Source organism: Rattus rattus, chromosome 14 (assembly GCF_011064425.1).
Source record: "Rattus rattus isolate New Zealand chromosome 14, Rrattus_CSIRO_v1, whole genome shotgun sequence".
NCBI lineage: Eukaryota > Metazoa > Chordata > Mammalia > Rodentia > Muridae > Rattus > Rattus rattus.
In genome coordinates, this window is record NC_046167.1 from 78,536,213 (window position 1) to 78,556,710 (window position 20,498).

Genomic DNA, 20,498 nt, shown 5'->3' on the forward strand with positions numbered 1-20,498 from the left:
CTGATCTATGCCTTACATCGTGAATAAGAAAAATCAATATTGGAAGCAATCAAGGCCTTTTCTTTATGGTAAAGGCAAGATTCTCCTAGCTATCTGCGGTGCTCGGTGGTGCTCGGTGGTGCTCAAGTCTACAGCAACCCAGCCCAGCCCTGTGGAGTCAGGAGAGGACTTCACAGTCCTAATGAGAGACAAAGCAAGTTCAATTCCAATGCGTCTCAAGGAAGGAAGGGGGAGGGAGGCCAAATGACTAAGCATTTCTAAAGCACAGTTGAAATTACACAGCCCACATTGGAATGACAGGCATATGCTACCTACTGGCTCAAAACTAGTGTTGTTTATTTATTTCATGTACTTTTTGTTCTCTGGTTGAAGCAGCTTCACTCTGTAACTTAGACACTACAGCAATTCGCCTACCTCAGCATCTTAGTATATAACAGTAGAAAATGTAGTCTGAGTTAAGCACCCTGAACATAAACTCAAATACTTTCAAAATGAATTCAAAGAATACACAAATGGACAACTTAGAGCAAGTTTATTATGAGGACCTCACATCATTAATTTCTAGGTTTTCATTGATACTGATAACTAAATATTATAACAAAATCAAACCAAAACAAGGTCTCACGAACCCCAGTGTGATCTCAAAGTCAGTGTAACTGAGGCTGGCCTCCTGACCCTCCCACCTCACTCCTAAGGGCTGAGACAATGAGTGTCCCATCATGCCTGCTTTTGATGCTGATTCTTCTGAGACCCTTGTAAAAATACAGCACAACAGCCTTGTAATTTTGGTATTAAGCACATTATAACATTAAATACAGGTATTTTCTTAAAAGCCAGAGACACACAAAAAATACAATGACTACCTTGACGGCTTGTTCAAAATTGAGAACTTTTCTATTCACTTGGTTCCCGATCATCCCGGCATCCATCTTGGGATCCATCATTTCAATAGCAGACATGGCTTCAAACAGACCAAACCTACAAGTACATGAGCCCACAAGCTACTTTTGAACACAGATCTCTACAGCTGTACAAACATTATCGCAGAATGTTTAGCAACTACAGTATCCCATGTATTTATCTGTATTATGTGTATGATTTTCTAAAACTGTTTCAATTAATCATCAGCACGAAATCTCACTACCTTACTGTACAAACTGTCCTGTGCTCTTCAGACTCTGACACCGCCCTCAACAGTACATGGACCGGCCACTCCTGTCAAACAACAGGAATTCCTTAAACAACTTCCTTTGATTTTCAGAAGGTTATGTGCAACTTTTTTCATTTTCCATGTATGTTTTTGTATGTATTAATGCTTGTGTAACATACATGTTATGCACATTCGTGTGTATGCATATTTATACACCCATGCATGCCTGCATGTGCATAAGTGATCCTGAGAGACATCGCTCCTTGGCCTGGAGCTCACCAATGAAACTGAATGGCCGACAATCCCAGTCACCCCCTTGTCTCTGCCTCCCCATTTTAAGACTACAAATTCATGCAAGGATTTTACAGGGTTCTGGTTCTGAAGAGTAAACCCAGGTCCTCATGTTTACAAAGCAAACGCTTTACCAAACGACCCATCTTCCCTCTTCTGGCTCCATTTCTTCATAGTTTAATGATAATTGATTTATGTAGTTCAAAATTTAGCAATTACATAGTGCAAAACAATCCAGAACTTCTGGTTGTTTACCATGGACAAAGATAATTATCACACACTGAAAACTGATTAGAAATTACTGCGATGGGCTGGAGAGATGGCTCAGCAGTTAAAAGCACTGACTGCTCTTCCAGAGGTCCTGAGTTCAAATCCCAGCAACCACATGGTGGCTCACAACCATCTGTAATGGGATCTGATGCCCTCTTCTAGTGTGTCTGAAGACAGCAACAGTGTACTTATATATATAAAATATATAAATAAATCTTTAAAAAAAAGAGAAAGAGAGCTTTAAGGACTGGGGATGTAACGCAGTGTTAAGAGCTTGCATTCAATCCAAATTCTAAAAGAAAATAAACTTCTTGAAGACAGACCCCTGGCCACAGTGCTAATGTTATATTCAGTTTAAGATATGGTGACAAGCTGGGCAGTGGTGCACACCTTTATGAGGCAGGCAGATCTCTGAGTTCCACGGGGCAAGCTCTACAACCACCAGGCTACACACAGTAAACCTGTCTTGAAAAATAGAAACAAAAGACACCCTGGCAGCCTGCTTCCAGTGAACAAAGACGACACGACCAGAGCCTGAAAGCATGGGCTACCATGGTGCTGTTTCACGAACGGGAAAGCACTCAAGCATGCAAGAGTGTCTCAACAACGACAGTATCTAACAATATGGCTTCATGACTGCCAAATAGTGCAGTGAGAATGGATGAATACATTCTAAAGTGCACAGACTAGGGGGACACTCTAGGAACAGGTTCTGTGGGAAATAAGCAAAAAGAAGTAATTTCACACTAACGGAAACCACCAGCCAATGCTTTTGAGAAAAACCACTTATCCCATAGGAAAATCCAAATGTTTAAATCAGATTAAAGTTCTAAACCTGCACAATAAGCAAACGAAACCTCTCCTTTGATATCTACAGAGCTACAGAGAAAAAGCAGCTGCAGAACTGGCCAAGGCTCCTCATGTGGACCAGCAGGCAACTGTGTGACCTGGGAAGCTGCTGGAGATTCTGACTGTCTCAAGCCGGCTCACTTAGATGAAACTAGATCCAGCCAGGCATCTCTGACGCTTTCTAGATGATTCTGAACACACTAAGGCTTTAAGAGCCAATTTCAGCTTCTCCTCGCTCCTCCAGCAAACAGTGTCTACAGCTATTCACTTTCCAAGATTTGAGATTATGTTGTCCTAACCACAAAGTAGCCTGGGCACAGCGTGTCTACAGGAGCATAGTGAGGTGTAAATATAGGCCAGTACTTCCTTTCCTTTGTTTTGCTTGGAGATCTTCAATTTTATTCCACACCAGCACTAAGTCATTGATAAATCCACCACACTAGACATACAACTGATAGCCTTCTTCAAAATTCCCATGCTCAGCTTGTCCATCTTCATAAAAGGGTCCTGACAGTCTGAAGTTTCATATCTTATCCAAGTCAGTGACTCAAGATAGCTCACCCAAACTGAAATAGAAACTGTATTTATAACTCATTTGAAACATAAATTTACTTGGACTTCAAAGAATGTTCTACCCAAGGAAAAAAGATTCTAGTCTTACCCTATTACTATACAAATACTCACAGCTTATCGTGAAGCAGTTCTCCCAACTTCAGCTCTAAAAGAAGCAAAGAGAAGAGGTACTTTAATAGCACAATTAAGTTTCAAGACTAAGAGGAAACATGCTTTAAAAATCATTTTCTAAGGATTGGCTAGCCACTCAATTATCATAGTGAGGCTCTCAAGAACATTATGAAGTGGGTCAAAAACCCAAAAAACCCACAAGACTGACAATTAGCAAGCAAACAACCATCTTAATAGTCCAGTAAGAATTACAGACTTAAAAATCATTTTTAAAGATACTAGAATATTTCACCACACTGGGCTAACTTTGTCACAGAAACAACTGCTACCTCACTTGTTTCTAAACCACACAGGGCCATCATCTAACCTTTGCTGGTACAGGAACAATGTCAAAGTCACATCACAAGATTCAGTGTACAAAACACTTTGAGTAAACTGCTAATCCACTTAGTGTTCATGGGCTGGAGATTAAGGTCAGTGGTAAAGCAATCACCCAGCATGCATGGGATGGGGCTCCACCCCAGTACAAAAGAGGGGAGGGAGAGATGGCATCTGAGAGGCCAACTGGGGTTTTGGGAGGGGAAAGAGACAACATCTTCAAACCTCAGGCTTGTTTTTTAAGATAGATACATACATACATACATAGACTGTGACTGTCTTCAGACACACCAGAAGAGGGCATCAGATCTCATTTATAGATGGTTGTGAGCCACCATGTGGTTGCTGGGATTTGAACTCAGGACCTCTGAAAGAGCAGTCAGTGCTCTTAACATTGAGTCATCTCTCCAGCCCCAAACTTCAGTTTTAAAATGAACCAGAGATGGCCTAAATCCAACCTTCATATAGCACCCCAAACCAGTGAAATGCAGGTAAGACTGACAATGCTTCTAAAGCAGCCTACGTGCTTTCCATGTTCAGATAGAAGGCAGGAACCACCACTAGACCATGTTGTTAAGTTTAAATGCTCTCTTTATTTTTTATTCTGGAATATCCAAGGTGAGCAGTGAAGCTGGTGGGGCCGGGTGGGGTGTAGATAAAGTGGAAACTTCCAAGGAAAAGCAGGAGAAACTACAAAGGAAGCACCCGCGGCTCCTCGAACCTTCAGACCCAGTGACCAGAAGAAGACTTGGTGGGGTGTAGGGCTCTACAGGAACTACCAGGAAAGACCCACAAGTCTCCTGTTCCACACTCCAGGAGCACAGGAAAGGAGGAGGCTATAGACAAAGGTTCCACTCCTGACCCTCCACTCTGCACCAGTGAGCCTGCTGGGGCTGGAGGGATCAAAGAGCCTTACCTTTCTCATCAGTGCAACTGTGTCCTAAGAACCCTTCCTACTTCTTTTCTCTAGGACTTCATCTCACTCTTGCATGTGTATTGAGGGCTAGGCCAGGCCAGGACTTTTCCTGAAGCCGTGATATATGAGGAGGAACTTGGCTCCTTGTCTAATACCAGGAACACGTTGGAGACAGGGCTTTGGGCAGCTATGGTTTTGGATCCTGGAAACTCTTTGAGGGGTGTGGTCATTAGTCTCAAGGAGCCCTAGAAATGTGGCCCACCTGACTGAGATATCCTGTGCTCCCTCTGGGTCACACTGCCTGATTACCTTCCTGCTGACTTTGTCCAATTGTCCCCCTGGAAACTGTGTGTCAGATGCTATACTTAGTAAGTCCAACTTTCCTAGCTACTTTATTTTCTTTATCTTCTGATCTCAGAACCCTGTCACTAAAGAACAACTTGCTGGTCCGGATCACATGTTTCTCATGTCGGTTTTCTTGTTTGCACCTTACTCAGTATTAGAGCTGTTCTTTTCCCACTTTACTATGCACATCACACACTTTCTTTCTCTCTCTGTCATCCTTATCCCCTTTCTCTTTACTCCTCAATTCTAACAGTCATAGTTTACATAGCTCCTCCAAAAATTCCAACCCCACAGTAATGGCACCCAGTAAGAGTGAGCTGGATAAAACCCTAGGGGACTCAAAGATGACTTGGAGAATATTCAAACCACAAATGGAAGGAGGAAGGAAGGAAGGAAGGAAGGAAGGAAGGAAGGAAGGAAGGAAGGAAGGAGATGAAGAATGTGACCCGGGAGTTCAGCAGAGAGATACTGAACTACTGTAGAAAAACCAATCTGAAACAGTGGGAATGAAAACCACAATACAGTAAACAAGAAGCTCACCGACAGACAGAGTGGATCAGAGAAGAGAATATCAGTGGAGGAACTGGACAGCAAGGAAGGCATTTGCTGCCAAGCCTGATGACCCGAGTTCAATCCCCAGGACCCACATGGTAGGAGGAGGGAATTGATTCCTGCAATCTGTACACAGACACACACACACCCCACAAAAACACAAATGTGACTTTTACAAGTAGTAAATAGAAGAAAGTACAAGTGACTCTTCTGAGATGTATGACATTTTAAAAGTTGAAATCTACCGTTTCTGAGCATAGAAAAATAAAATCTCATTATAAAAACGTATAAAATATTTTGAAAAGGATCCTAACAGTTATTTAAAAAAAAAACCAACCAACCAACCAAACAAACAAACAAAAACCAAAACAGGCCAGTGAGCTGGCTCAGTGGTGGAAGTGCCTGCTGCCAAGCCTGACGACCTCAGTCCCATCCCTAGGTCCCATGTGATGAAGAAAACCAATTCCTCCCACAACATACACTCTGACCTCCCTGTGTATACTCTGACATGTGGGAGTTCACATGTGCTCTTGCAGAGGACCAAAACTGTCCAGTTAGGAAAAGATACACTAATCCATATCTAACACAGAACACCAAAAAAGACGAGACCAGAAAAGAACCTGAAACTCTAAGTATACAGAGCAAAGGAATTATATTCAAAGTGTCGAGAGAGAAGCACCACATCACACATAAATGCTGGCCCCACAAAGAGCAGGCTTATCACATGAGGGTTTAAGAGCCAGGAGAGTCTGGAAAGATGAGTTTTAAGATCTGAACGACAGCCACCAGCCCAAATTACTAACAGTCTACTATGCTTTCTGTGTTATAGAAAGGAGAAAGAAAAACCTTTTATTGTAATAAAAACATACTAAAGGAATTTAAAACCTCCCAGACAACTTTAGAGAAGATACCTGAAGGAATCCTTTAGGCTCAAAAGAAAAACAGCTATTTACAAGGCCGGAGAAGAATGAGCATGCTAGAATAATAATTAAGAAATCAACAGAATACGACGACTAAATTCACCTTTCAATAATGTCAGAACAAGACTGACATGTCTTAGCTACTGCAGGCTTCCTAAAACCTGATCTCATGAAGGCATCTTCTCACCTGAGGTTCCCTCCTCCCTGCTGACTCTAGTTTGTGTCATGTTAATATTAAACTAGTCAACAGACACCATGACCAAGGTAACATAAAAATGATGCATTAAACTGGGAGTTTTTGAATCCTCAAAGCCCATTCCAGGGATACAACTCCTTCCAAGGCCACACCTCCTAATCCTTCCTAAACCATCCACCAACTGGAAACAACCATTCAAATGAGTTGTAGATTGCCCTGGAGTTATCTGTATTTTGATGCTAATTCCACATGCCTAGTCATGTGCTCAGGACTCAGGTGACTTCACCAGAACCTTCTCCCCATTGAATTTGTAAAATACAGGTGAGGGACGGGTACAGGATAGAAGGAGGCCTGTCATTGGATGAGAAGGAAGGATGGGCGGGAGAGAAGTTTGAAGGAAGAGGAGGAGACTGGAACAGAAAGGAGAAAGAGACAGGAGGGAGAGAGAGAGGAGCCGAGGGACAACAATGGAAGCTGACATTAAGATAACGCTCTGTGTATTTACAGGTTGTTATTAATGGTCTTAAGAGATGGCTGTGTATTGGGCTCTTATGTCTAGGTGGGCAATTATATCTTATCAATTGGGCCAAAGGTTACTGTGTTGTGTGTTCTTTTATGTGACGGTCTGAGTGTAGGAAAGTGTGAGGTGACTGGAGACATTGGGCCACCTCAGAGTTGTGATGTGTTTCTGCCAAAATATCCAGCAGATATCTTGGGACACCTCGGTGCTCAACCTAATGAGGTAAAAGACAGCCTTACTTTTTTTTTTTTTTTTTTAATATTTTTACAACAACACAAATGCATCATCCATTTGCACTCAAACCTTCACAAACAGGTCTGGGCCTGCAGAAATGCTTGGCATAGGCAGTCGCACCCTGGGGAGCTGGTGCTGTTAAGAAAGCAGGCAGAGAGGCTGGTGGCATGCCTTTAATCCAAGTAAACGGCAGAGGCAGGAGGATCTGATTTCGAGGCCAGCCTGGCTTACAGATAGAGCTGCAGCTGTGGCTTCCTAACTTTTAACAAAGGTGTCAAAACATACACTGAAAAAAGTATCTTATGTAGTAATGACATTGGCCGAATCAACTATTTGCAAAAGAAAGAAATTGAATGCTTATCTCTCAACTAGTACAAAACCCAATTCAAAGTAGATTGAAGAGCTTACTGCAAAATGTGCAACACTAAAACTGTTAGGGGCAGACACCCCAGATCTTGGCACAGGTAAAAACCACCTGACTAGCACAGCAACCACACAAAAGAGAGCCTCAGAATGGGCGAAGACACCATCGACAGAGGGAACACAGCCAATGAAAGGAGAGAAAACTCTTCCTAATTATTCTTCAGACAGGCTAATATCTAGAAATAAAGAACTCCAAAAATTAAATACCAAAAGAATAAAATGTCAGACAACAAATGGGCTAATGAACTGAACAGACCATTCTGAAAAGAAACCCTGGTAGTCAATAATGGTACAAGAAATGCTCAGCACCCTTAATCAGCTAGGAAATGGAATTAAACTGCTCTGCACATGCATCACTCTAGTCAGACTGAAGGAATCAGGGCCCTTCGCTCACTGTTGGTAGACTGAACACTGCATCGCATTATGGAAACCATCGAGAGGTTCTCATAAATAAATAAAATACATAAATAAAGCAATCTAGAACCTCCACACTACCCTTCTGCACGAATATGGGCATAAAACTGGAAGGTCTTGTCTCACTAGAGACAACTCACTCCCACAGCAACGGAATGAATGGTGCAGCATAGATGTCCACAACAGATGAGCAAACAGTGAAAATGTGATATATACACACGGTGGAGTTTTGCCCAGCCATAAAGAAAAATGAAATTTATAGGGAAATGGATGAAAGTAGAAAATAAATTGTGTGAGGTAACTCAGGCTCAGAAAGACAAATACCATGAGTACTGTTTCACATGGGGATCCTAGGTTGTAACTTTAATAAGTGTATTTATGTGGAAGCAAGTGGAGGTCATGGAAGAGTAAAGAACCCACAAAAAGGCAGAAAAAGGCTCTGAAGGAAGGAGGTGTGGAGGGTGACAGGATTAAGTGACAGGATAGTACAGAGAAGAACTTGGGGTATAAGGAGAAGGGGGAGAGAGGAAGAGTATATACGAAAATGAGATAAGGAAACTTGTTATCTGTATGCTAATTTTAAATTATAAACATCAAGAAAAATACATTCTCACTCTCAGGTTCAAAACCTTTCCCACTGTCCATAAAACAAGCTCGAACCCACAAAACAAAAACAACGGCACTGAAGATTCTCACCTAAACTGTTCTGTATGTAGCCAAGCAGAATTATTCAGGATCACGAAAACACCAAATCCTCAAGGAGCTCTGGCTCAAATGGCTTACCTCAATCTACGGTCATTTCCTCATCTTCACTTACAGAAAGGAAGCTTTTCTTTAAAGATACAACCCCCTTCCCCACTTAGGTCCATGATAACAACCCTCCAATATAGATTACTTAAAAAAACAAAAAGCACACAATGACAGACGTGAACCATTTATTCACCCGAACATTTGAGCATAAAAACTACCACATGACACAGCTCTCCTCCTGGTAGACATACAGAACAGCAGACGTAGAGGGGAGACTTCGCCCAAGCTTCTTCCACACCTCACCGAGACAAACGTTAAGTGGACATGTAGAATGAACTGTCAAAGGGACAGAGGCACATGGTTTCTATCCTGGCTGGCTTCCTTTCTACCAGGTACCATGCCAAGTCTTCACTCCTCTCCTTCAAAGCAGTATTCAAAGCCACCTTGTTATTCCCAAAGACCTGGCTGGCCAGCAGGTGGATCAGGAGTGAGTGCCTTCCCGTCCGAACTTACTACTCTTCCCTTCCCCTTCTCTGGATCATCACCCCATCCTACCCCTTCCCTCGATCCTCACCCCTCAGGACCTCTGGAAGAGCAGTCAGTGCCCTTAACTGCTGAGCCATCCCTCCAGCCCCCAGTCTCTCTCTTAAACTATAAACATGTTCATGTATATCACTTCTCTAAACATTTATTGAGGAGAGTGCTTATTGTAGAGGGAAGTCTACGTTTCTCAGAACGGTCTTGAGCTTCTCAGCTTCAAATGATTCTCCTCACTCAAACACCCAAGTAGCTAGGACTTCTAATGGCACTACCAAGTTGTGCCACTAAGCCCAGTTATTACCAACCATGGGACCTACTGCGTGCCACACACAGCTCTTCATTCTACAGTTGTACACATGGTCTCTGCCATTATCAAGCTTATGTCATGGCAGGTAAAGCCGACCATGACGCTCCAGGCCATCTGCTTACAGCTACAGGAATGATACATAAAGTACAAAAGTGATACATGTGGTCTGATACAAAGTAACTCGAAATGGGGGGGGGGGTGCTCAGTTCACACAGGTCCTTGGGAGTAAGAGGACTGGAAAAGACAGGGCAATGGCAGGAAGCTGACGTCAGCAGTAAGCAGAGCTTAGGAAACCATGATGGAGGAGTCTGCCTTATGCTACTCCCAATGGGAAGTCACCAAGAATCTTAAGAGAATAACAGGATATCACCAATTTTAAATCTCAAACGCACAAAAATTCTTTTGCCCAATAAAGTATTTGTACAGGAGGGCATTATTGTCACGTTACCTGCCTTCTTTCCTTTCTTCCTCCTTTTTATTTTTTGGTCTCACTCTCACTGTACAGCCCTAGCTGTTCTGGAACTTACTGTATAGATCAGGCTGGCCCTGAATTCAGAGATGCACCTGCCTCTGCCTCTGCCTCTGCCTCTGCCTCTGCCTCTGTCTCATTGGGATTAAAAACGGGCACTACTATACCTGCTGTCATGGATTACCTAACCTGTTCAAGTTAGAAGACTTCAGGAGACAACCGTGTCCTGGAGCTGGAAAGATAGAGCTGGTAGGATGGCTCAAAGCGCATTTGGCACACAATCATGAGGACCAGAGTTCAAATCCCAGCATAAGCCAGGATTCCTGAAAAGGCCTATAACTACATCTCCAAGGGATTTAATGCCTTATTTTGGCATCCACGTGCACACAATCGTGTGCACCCTCACACAATGTACAAATACATAAATAAAAATCTTTCTTAAAAAAACTTCAACATCTGTACTAAAGTTTTACCCAATATACATCTGCTCTAAACCAAGAGTAAAAACACAGAGCAGAGTACAGGACGGTTATCAACACTGAGCCTGACACTGTACTCCTGGCTTGTAATCTGTATCCAAGAGGAACAGGAAATTCAAGGTCATCCTCCACAACACAAAATCCCTTCTTAGCCTGGGCTACGGGAGACTTTCTCAAAAACAAAACTACCATAAATCTGATAAAGTCACAAGACTGTCTTGCTTTTTGTTGTCGCTGTTATTAAGTCAAAGTTGAGAAGACACTATTTTGGTTTTACTTTATCCTGCCCCGGGCTTTGAACCAAAAGCCCCCAAAATTCAAACTCACCTCGACAAGCATCTTCAAAGTCCTGGGTTATGTCCACCCAGCTTGTGCTACTTTTTTCCATTTTCTCAGGGACATTGAGCTCCCATCCCGAAGCGTCATCATCTACTGCGGCTTTCATAACCATTATGCCTGTAAAGTGAACACTGGTGTGAGGCAGAGGATATAGCTTTGACTGGGACAGGAGCTGCAAAACTGCCCCAAGTGTTGGGTGAAAGACATCCTAAACTCTGTAGGCAGAACTCCTTTGAATCCTGCAAAAACAAAACAAACAAAAACAAAACAAACAAAAGCATACAAAACAAACCACCTAGCTTTGTGCAATCAGACCTCACGTTAAACCGATCGCACCTGCCAAGACTCCCAGCTTCTTCCAACTAGTTCAGAGATCTTCAAGCATCCCAGCCCAAGACTCCACTCCAGAGACCCCGGCTGTCAACACGGGCTTCCGGGAACCAGGGCAAACCCTCTCTGCTCAGCAGCAGCCTAGGATCCCTCACCCAGCGGGCTTCGCAGGACCCGGGCCTGGCCTCGCCCTGCAGGCGCGTCCGCACACCCTGGCCCGTGCAGCGAACGCGGCCGAGGCGGGAACCCGTCTACGCCGTGCCTCGCGGGGAACCGGCACCAGGCGACCCTCGTCGCCCGGGCGACACGGGCACAGCCCGACATCGCGGCGCGCGCCCCGGGCTCCGACCCGAGGCGCGGCGAGGAACCGGCCGCCAGTGCCCGCTCCCTGATATCCGCCACAGCGGGCGGCGGGACCGTGCCAGCCCCGCACAGGTCACCCCAGGTACTTCCCCACGACCATCCGCGCCAGCACGCACCGTTCGCGCCGTGAAGCTAAAGACACCGACACCACTACCTCCGCCGCCACCGCCGCCGCCGCCCCCTCCTCCCCTCTCAGCCCCGCCCCGCCAGCCGCGTGCACGCATGCGTGAGCCCTGGGCGCGCGTCCCCGCCCCCCAGACTCTCCGGAGTCCGCTCATCGGCCACGCCCCCTCTCTCACCTAGGCCGCCGTTTCCGGGGGGAGGAGCGTCCTCTCTTCTCGCGGGATTATAACACATCGCGAGACCGGAAGCCGTGCTCCATTTTCCTCCCCTCCGGCCGAGACCGGGCCGTGGGCGGGACCCGAGAGAGGCGGGGCCTGGGTCTTGCAGCCTGCCTCATCCGGCACGGCTTCCAGGGAAACTCTGAAAGTTGACTCAAGGGTGAAGGGAGGGGTGGAGCTTCCGGCGGCGCTGGAGGAGGGGGTAGAGTAGCCCGCCATGTTGCTGCTTTGTGGTTGTGCAAACTGTATTTATGTTTTGCATTTAGAGAGCAAGGACTTTGTAAAGGAAAGAATAATAAAACATTCCCATCGAGCTAGCAATTTTCTTCCAAACTCGAATGTTTTAGTTTTTTCTTAATAAACCAGACATCAAGTAGATTTGGTGTGGGTGTGGGTGGAATTAGGAAAGGAACCCAGGCCCTGGATTAATGAGAAATAAAATAAATTTAAGAAGGACATGACTGGTCCTAAGTATGGTGTAGAAGGTTTATTGTAGATATGGAGGACAGCATAGCCACAGGAGCGTCCCTGAGCCAGCCCACGTGAGATCAGGGAGAAAAGAGGGGCGAGCCAGGAGACCAAAGGGCCAGAAGGGAAAGAAGAGAAGAACCAGGTATCCAAAATGGCTGAGAAGGGCAGCTGGGGGAAGTGCAGCCCAGCCCCTGTGCTGGAGAACTTTAGGGAAGGGGGCCAGGTATGCCAGCCATAGCTTCTACAAGGTAGAAGATTGGGATTCTAGGAGAAATTTAGCATTCAGGTCCACTTATTATAGGTTAAATAGGCACTTCAGTTAGCATTTGTCCCAGGTTTGAGACCTAACACTAAGAGTCCACAAGCAATAATCTATCATTGGGCTATATCCTCAGCCTCCACGTAATTGTAGATCCTGATTTAACGATTTTTTTGAGACTCCAGAAGAAACTTAGAAAAATGTGAACAGGGTTCATCTGACGTGTTCAGTACTGTATATAATGGCACGGCAAACACTAATTTTATAAAGATTCATGGGGGGTGGGTACTGAAGAGATGGATTATAGGTTAAGAGTGCTTCCTTCCTATTCCATTACGTCCCCAGGACCCACTGGGGCCAGCACAGCCACCTGTAAGTCTGGCCCAGAAGGACACCAGCTACAGGTACGGTACACTCAAGTAGACACCTAAATAGATCTTTTTAAAATAAGAGGACATAAAGCCATGTGTCCATGTGCATGTTGCGTGTGTGTGTGTGTGTGTGTGTGTGTGTGTGTGTGTGTGTGTGTGTGTTTCCCTGGGGATTTAATCTAGAGACAAGTGTTCTACACTAAGATAAATCTCTACCTCCCTCCTTTATAGTTTCCCACCTCTAGATAATACATTAACTGTTACAATGTAAATGTCTTCTGAAAGTTTGTTGTATTGTTTTGGGAGGGATCACTCCAATATTCTATGCATGTTCAAAATATTTTTGTGGATTTTTTCAATTCTTAGCTGGATCCATGGCTGTGGAGTCCCTGTTTATGCTGGGCCAACTGTATTTTCGTCTCTTTCATAGTAGGGGTTGCTCTAGTCCTGACCATTGGCTTTCAAATGTGTTCCTAGCAGGGACTTGTCAAATGCTGACATCACTGGATTTGTCTGGGCCGTTTTCCATGAGCTGGTTTAGTTTCAGAGAGGAGTGTCTATAACCCAGGGCCTTCATGGACGGCTGTGCAAACTGGACACTGCCCAGCTTTAGTGAGCTTCCTAGAGCTTTACCACCCAGCCCTGCTCTCAGACTCTGCCAGTTGCCAGCTGTTGAGTAGTGGAACAAATCTGGGACGTGAGGGGGGGCAAATCTGAATTCCATTTTGACATTTTGCTGAACTCTCTTTTGCATGAGGTACTGTTTAGTTGGGACTATCCTTTTGTCATCCATGCCAGATCTTGCCATAACTCCCTCTACTCACTTCACCTTTCAGTCTTCTCAGTGGATTGATCAGAGGCAAAGGGAACTCCACGAAACTGGGAAGAAGTCAGATCTTGTGCTTTTTAAGCATACATTCCTGTGTTAGCCTCAGCCTGCCCTCCATCTCTAGATATGCTTCTGTGAGTTCTTGAGTGTGCAGTGGTGCAGATGTGTCCTGCAAATGACCTGATCCTTTTGGAGTAGCTGTTGTCGAGTCCCTCTTTCTGCCCATCTCTTCAACTGTATTGTGTACTTTTTCTTCCTCCCATTCCCTCTGCCCTTGTGTCTCTTACAGAGATTAACATTTTCACTCCTCCACATTGAAAAGATACCTGGTTTTTGTGATTGTGTCTGAACACACTACATCCCAGTGTTCTTACTTATTAAACTTTGTAATTTTGGTGCGCTGTGAATGGGCACAGCCTCACCTGTGCGGTGCCCCTCTGTAAATGGGCACAGCCTCACCTGTGCCGTGTCCATCACTCAGCTGCATCTCCAGTCTTTTTACTTTTTTACTTTCAGACATGGTTTTACTGTGTAGGCCAGTCTATCCTTGAACTTGTGATTCTCCTGCCTAGGACTCTCCTGCACCCAAGTCCAGCAAGGGACAGACCATGTCCCTTGCAGGGTTGTAAGAGTCAAGAGTTTTATGAACTGCAAGATGACATAACGCACGACTCCTTCAATGTTTTGAACGTCCATAGTTAAGTACTTCTTGTCTAGTTTACTTGGCTCCATACAAGAGTGGGGTTTAGTACTTCACTTTGTCACATTCAGGGAATATTTAACAGTTGTGGGCCCCACTTTAAACATATATGGATGAAAAGACTGCTATGAAGCTGTCACTTTAAAGACTCACTGAATGAGCTTGAGTGTTTTTTGTTTTTTTTTTTTTAAAGCTGCTATCGTGTTTTAGCATCTGCATTTCACAATTGTTCAGCAAAGATGAGGAAAAAATGTTTTAGGTTTCCTTAAATGCAGTCCTTTGGGCATTAAGGATTTGGGACACCCTTCTAATGACTGTCAGCACGGATAAGATATAAAATTATATATTTCAGAATAAATTGAACCAAACGAAGGGGCTTGTATGAGACCCCTATGTCATGACCCAGTGGCTTGAGTCTTAGAACCCTGGCTCGGAGCCGGGAGGAGGTGGAGAAAGAATGGATGCATGGGCACACGCAGTAAAGCTGGGAGCAGCTGGGAGTTTTCCAACCTGCTGCAACCCGGAGCCTCCATGCGTTTATGGTACAGCACCGGGGAGGGGCTAGCTAGCCTCACAGGAGGCCTAGACACCTAGGAGAAGGAAGCTGAAGCTTCTAGTGTTCACACACACTGATGGTCATACCTGGCCTCATGAGGAGAGCTTTGTCACCCCTCTTCACCCTGGCCCATCCAGGGACTCAGCTCTGCCAATGTCCCGTGAACTGGAGATCTTAAGAGTTTTTTTACATGACTGTGTCTAGGTCTACAACACATAGTTACTTGGGGCTTTCTGTACCCCAAATCCTCACTGTATAAATTCATGTTTGCTCTTTATATGGGCTGTCTTAGTTAGGGTCTCTATTGTTGTGAAGTGAAGTTAAACTCTTCTAAATATTTAATTTTATTTAAATTATTTAATAATATTTAATTAATAAAATAATAAAACAAAATGATGTTAATACATAACTTACAGTTCACAGGTTTTGTCTGTTATCACTGTGGACAAGCATGGTGGCACAGTGGCAGACACAGTGCTGGAGAGTAGCTGAGAGTTCTACACCTTGATGCACAGGCAGCAGGAAATCCAAGAGCCACTCACTGAGCCTAGGCTTTAGCTTCTGAGACCTCAAAGCCCGCCCACAGTGACACACCTACTCCAGTAAAGTCACACCTACTCCAGCAAGGCCACACCCACTCCAGCAATGCCACACCCACTCCAGCAAAGCCACACCTACTCCAGCAAGGCCACACCCACCCCAGCAAAGCCACACCTACTCTAGCAAGGCCACACCTTGATATTATCAAAAGCTTCAGGTACTGTAGTAGGGTAGGTTCTATGTGGTTCTAACCTGACTATGCTGGTCTGGCCTGCTTCCCAGCCATGTGGCCCATTACCTATCATCTTAGTCTCATGTCTTCCTTCTTCATCCGTGTGCCCATGGCAGCTCCCTCAGTCACCACCCGAGAGGACAGTACCCCCCCTTCCATCTCTCTCTCTCCATCTCTCTCTCCCTCTCCCTCTCTCTCTCACCTCTCACACATACATGCTCATATATATATATATATATATATATATATATATATATATATATATATGCCCTGCTCCCAAGAGCCTTTTCCTCTCATGCCCGGATATTGGCTGTTTAGCTCCTTATTGACCAATCAGCTAAAGTCAGAATTGCAACCAGATCTCTGGGTACAGAAATCAGCATGTAAACACACAGTGCACACACACACACACACACTGCACACATACACACACACACACACACACACACACACACACACACACACACACAAAGAAAAACCCCCCAACACTTCAAGCTCCGTGCCCATTATGTTTATAATATACTTGAGTACAAACAAATGGGACCCATACTCAATTGTATTGTTAAATAGGAATACATTATATTTTTATATATATATATATATATATCATAAGTTGCTTCTCCTGATTAGCCCAGAATATATATACAGGCTACACCCTGTCTCCATCAGCTCCTCAAAGAGCCAAGACCACCACCGTGACCACTCCTTCTGGGAATAGGCTCTGGCAGACAGCAACTTGTAAACAGAGGCAGGCTATATCTGTCAGGGCCTTTAGGGGACTAACTAGACCTAGTGCTCTTCCAGAATATCTTAGCTAGAAATGTCTGCGGGACTGTCTAACACCTGCCACAGCAGAACTGGGTCTAGGTGGGTAGACAGCAGCCAACCTTCAGCCAGTTAGTTGCCTAGTCCTGCAAGAGGTTGGCCAAGTTGCTTCTCCTGATTAGTCCAGAAAAGCTGAAGAGGAAAACCAGGAGACTCGAGGTGGCCCAGGACTCAAGTACAGTGGACGTGACAAGGCGCCTTTTAGTTATTAGACATCCTTTGATAACAGAGTTACCATGTCAGTGGGAATCCTGTGTCACAGATGGCATGTTCAAGGTTGTATAAAGCCCAACAATGGTATTTTTCTTCAGAAAAACGTCTGAGATGTGACGACATTTACCCTAACTATTGTCTAGAACCTGAAGAAGGTCACCAGCATGCCTGTGTTTCTTTCCACACTTGTTAGCATTCCAAATTTCTTCCTGAGAAATATAAACATTGTGTGTTCCCACGCCTATGTCACAGTTTACTATATCCTCACACAACCTTAATTCAAACCCCAGCAGTGCACCTCTTTCTCCCTACTCTATGAGGGACAGACTCTTATCCTTGGACAGCCTGAAGCTTGCCTTTAGAACAAGCAGGGGTTGCTACCACAGTAACAAAGCCTTTGCCTGCATGATGGTACCGTCTCCATTTCTTTCTGGGACACGTTCCTTTCTACGATGTTACTATTACAATAAAATATTGATTTATGAAACCTAGTTTGGGCTGGAGAGAAGACCCACTGCTCTTGCTAAGGTCTGGTTTTCAGTACCCATGCCACCTGTACTTCCAGCTCCACACTATCTGATGCCCTCTTCTGGCCTCCATGGGACCTGCACACACAAGCACATACTCCTCCTGATACACACATATGGATAATGAGAAACAAAGTTCGTAAATTAAAAAGATAGCAGCTCTCGCCAGAATGCTGGGCACATCTTTAATCCCAGCACACAGGACTCAGAGGAGGTAGGAGGAGCTGTGTTAAGTTGGGGGCCAGCCTGGTCTACACAGTGAGTTCTAGGCCCACGAGGGCCAGACATGAAATCCTGTCACAAAAAAAAAAAAAAAAAAAAAAAAAAAAGTAGAAAAAAACATAATTAACATGGTTTTATTATTAAGAGTACTTACATACAAAAGCAGCAGAGGCAGGCAGATCTCTGTGGGTTCTATGCCAGCCTGGTCTACAGAATGAGTTCCAGGATAGCTAGGTGTCTCAAGAAACAAACCAACAACAAAATCAGCTCACAACTACTTAAACAGTGGAGTGGAAATGTGGAAGGTATAGTCTTCTCTTCCAGCAAAACTATTCAGCCTTTCATACTAGTTTAATTTGGGGGAGGGCCCAATATTCTCATGCAAATGCTGCAGCAGCCCCTTCTGTGTCTCAGAAATGTAGCTATCAAAAGCTAGCGGAGACCAGACAGAAAATGTGTGTCTAGAAAACTGGAGTTGCTTCAACAGGAGGGAAATTTTATCTTTAAATCAATAGAAGTTGCACAATTTGGAAAGTAAGTTTTTAAAGCTCTTTTGTCCTTGAAGGAGTAATTTACATTAGCAAGGCAAACCTGTGAGCCTAAGAACCTTGAAATCGTTTACCTTAAAATGAATATTTCACTGAGTAAATAGTAGGTTCTCTCTTTAGTGCACAGTGTAAATATTAGCATCTTAGACAGGCTGTGTTGTTAAAAATATCTCTCTCTGCATGCCTAATCACCACCCCTCAAAAAACCAACCAACCAACCAAGGACAAAACAAAGGAAAAAAACCCCACAGACTTCTTTTGTTTGTTTGAAAGAAAGGAGTTAAGAAATAAACAAGACTAGGCACTGTGACAAGGGCCTTTAATTCCCAGCACCGAGGAGGCAGAGGTAGGCAGATCTCTGGAAGTTTGAGGCGGGCCTGGTCTACAGACCAAATCCAGGACATCCAGGTCTACATAGTGAAACCCTGTTTCAAAGAGAAGAAAAGAAACAAAGAAAATGTTATTACTATCACAGTGCATATGTAACATATGTATCATGTCCTGTCACAGTACATGAATAACATTAATTTTAAACACACTAACCCTTGGTCTGGAGAGTTGGCTCAGTGGTTAAGAGCACCGACTGCTCTTCCAGAGGTCCTGAGTTCAATTCCCAGCAGCCACATGGTGGCTCACAACCATCTGTAATGGTATCCGATGCCCTCTTCTGGTGTGTCTGAAGACAGTGACAATCTACTCACCAATAAAATAAATAAATAAGTAAAAAAAAAAAAAAAAAAAAAAAACCCTAACCCTTAGTTGACTCATTTCTTCATTCACTTCACTATTGAATAGCCGTAAAGTACAGAATCATGAGGCTTATGCCTTACCATTTGCTCGCGTTAGGTTACATCTGTAGGCATACTTTTGGGCTACTTTATTGGGTTCCTATATCTACCAGCCTTCCAATCCTCATTCTACTCCGATCCCTTTCAACACCACAACACTAGGTAGGAGAGAAAGAAGGCTAGAAGGGAACGGGGGCATACACCTCTTCAGACCGCTTCCTGCTGATTAGGGACACTGATTTCCTTGAGGCAAGTCCAATCTTCCTTGTCAGAATATCTGCAACCAGCAATCACAAAACAGCAATGGAAACAGCAGGGGGAGCGGCAGCAGTCCCTCTAGGGGCTCCAGCATTTACACGCTGTAAAGAGTCCTCAGGACTCCAAGCGTAAACTGTCAGCAGCTGGCAAAAATCCCACCCCTCCTAGGACACAAGACAAATCATAGCAGTTGTGTGTAATCTGAAGCAACCTGTATCCCACTCCTGGGACTGAAACAAAGGCATTCACATAACATAACTGGGTTTTCAAAGAAACAAAAGTTCTCACTACATAGATCTCTTCCTAATCGGAAAGGTACCAGGCCATCCTCATTTCTCCCACAAGCTCCCAAAAGGAAAGGAAGACTTCTTCCCCAATCATCCTATCTGTGGAGCAAGGGCCCTCCGATACCCACCTGCACCAAGTGTCTGACTGGCATTTTAGAACGGTGGGTCTTGGGGAACATGAGGCCTGTGTTCAGATGTGCAGGGATGTAGCCACATGCCACTGGATGGGTTCTTAGAACCCTTCAATCTTGTGACTTTTAGAGTCAATCCAGTTTGTATTAAAAGTCAGGAAAAAAAATTCCTTAAAGCTGAAGGTCATGATTCAAAACGCCATAAAGGACATTTACTCACGAACACTCAGCGAACCCCAGAAAAGCAGCCTTAAGTCGACATTAGTAATTCTCTTTCTCTCCCAGGAATGATGGGAAAATCCCTCGTCATGTTCACTAACCCTGCAGTCTAATCATGCAGTGACTCCACGTGGCATCAAGCATCCTGGTACCCACAAATCCCTGGGCATGTCCGCTGCCATGGTTTCAGGTCCTTCTGAAGAACAGCGGAGTTCTGATACCCACAGAACACCTTCACCTCAGTCTCTTAGACCAGCGCCTGGGGGAGCCTGAGATAAGCTCCATGGTGATGTCTAACATGTGGGAGGCTCCTGTGCTAAATCTCCAAAAGCCTTTAGTCCATGTATTTTTCATATTTAGAACCACAGTTGAATTTCTCCAAAGCCAGCACACGCCAATGCACTGTATTTTACTATTAATTTATTAATTTTTTGAGACAGTGTCTCCACCTTCCTAAGAGTT

The 20,498-nt window shown here is 44.4% G+C and overlaps 1 protein-coding gene across 3 annotated transcripts in view; it reads right to left on the reverse strand.

Moving 5' to 3' along the window:
* Window positions 1–11,921, reverse strand: part of Naa35 (N-alpha-acetyltransferase 35, NatC auxiliary subunit) — a 53,808-nt gene extending 41,887 nt beyond the window's left edge. For 2 of the 3 annotated variants that reach the window (XM_032885053.1, XM_032885052.1), the window contains exons 1-4: window positions 11,836–11,921; window positions 11,015–11,143; window positions 3,245–3,278; window positions 864–978 (exon numbers count right to left, since the gene is read on the reverse strand). In XM_032885053.1, the coding sequence (XP_032740944.1) occupies window positions 864–978; window positions 3,245–3,278; window positions 11,015–11,138 (273 nt within the window). In that variant the 5' untranslated portion in view covers window positions 11,139–11,143; window positions 11,836–11,921. Of the gene's footprint in view, window positions 1–863; window positions 979–3,244; window positions 3,279–11,014; window positions 11,144–11,835 lie in introns of those variants that run through there. The other variant, XM_032885054.1, reaches the window with a different exon arrangement.
* Between the last annotated feature and the right edge of the window lie 8,577 nt (window positions 11,922–20,498).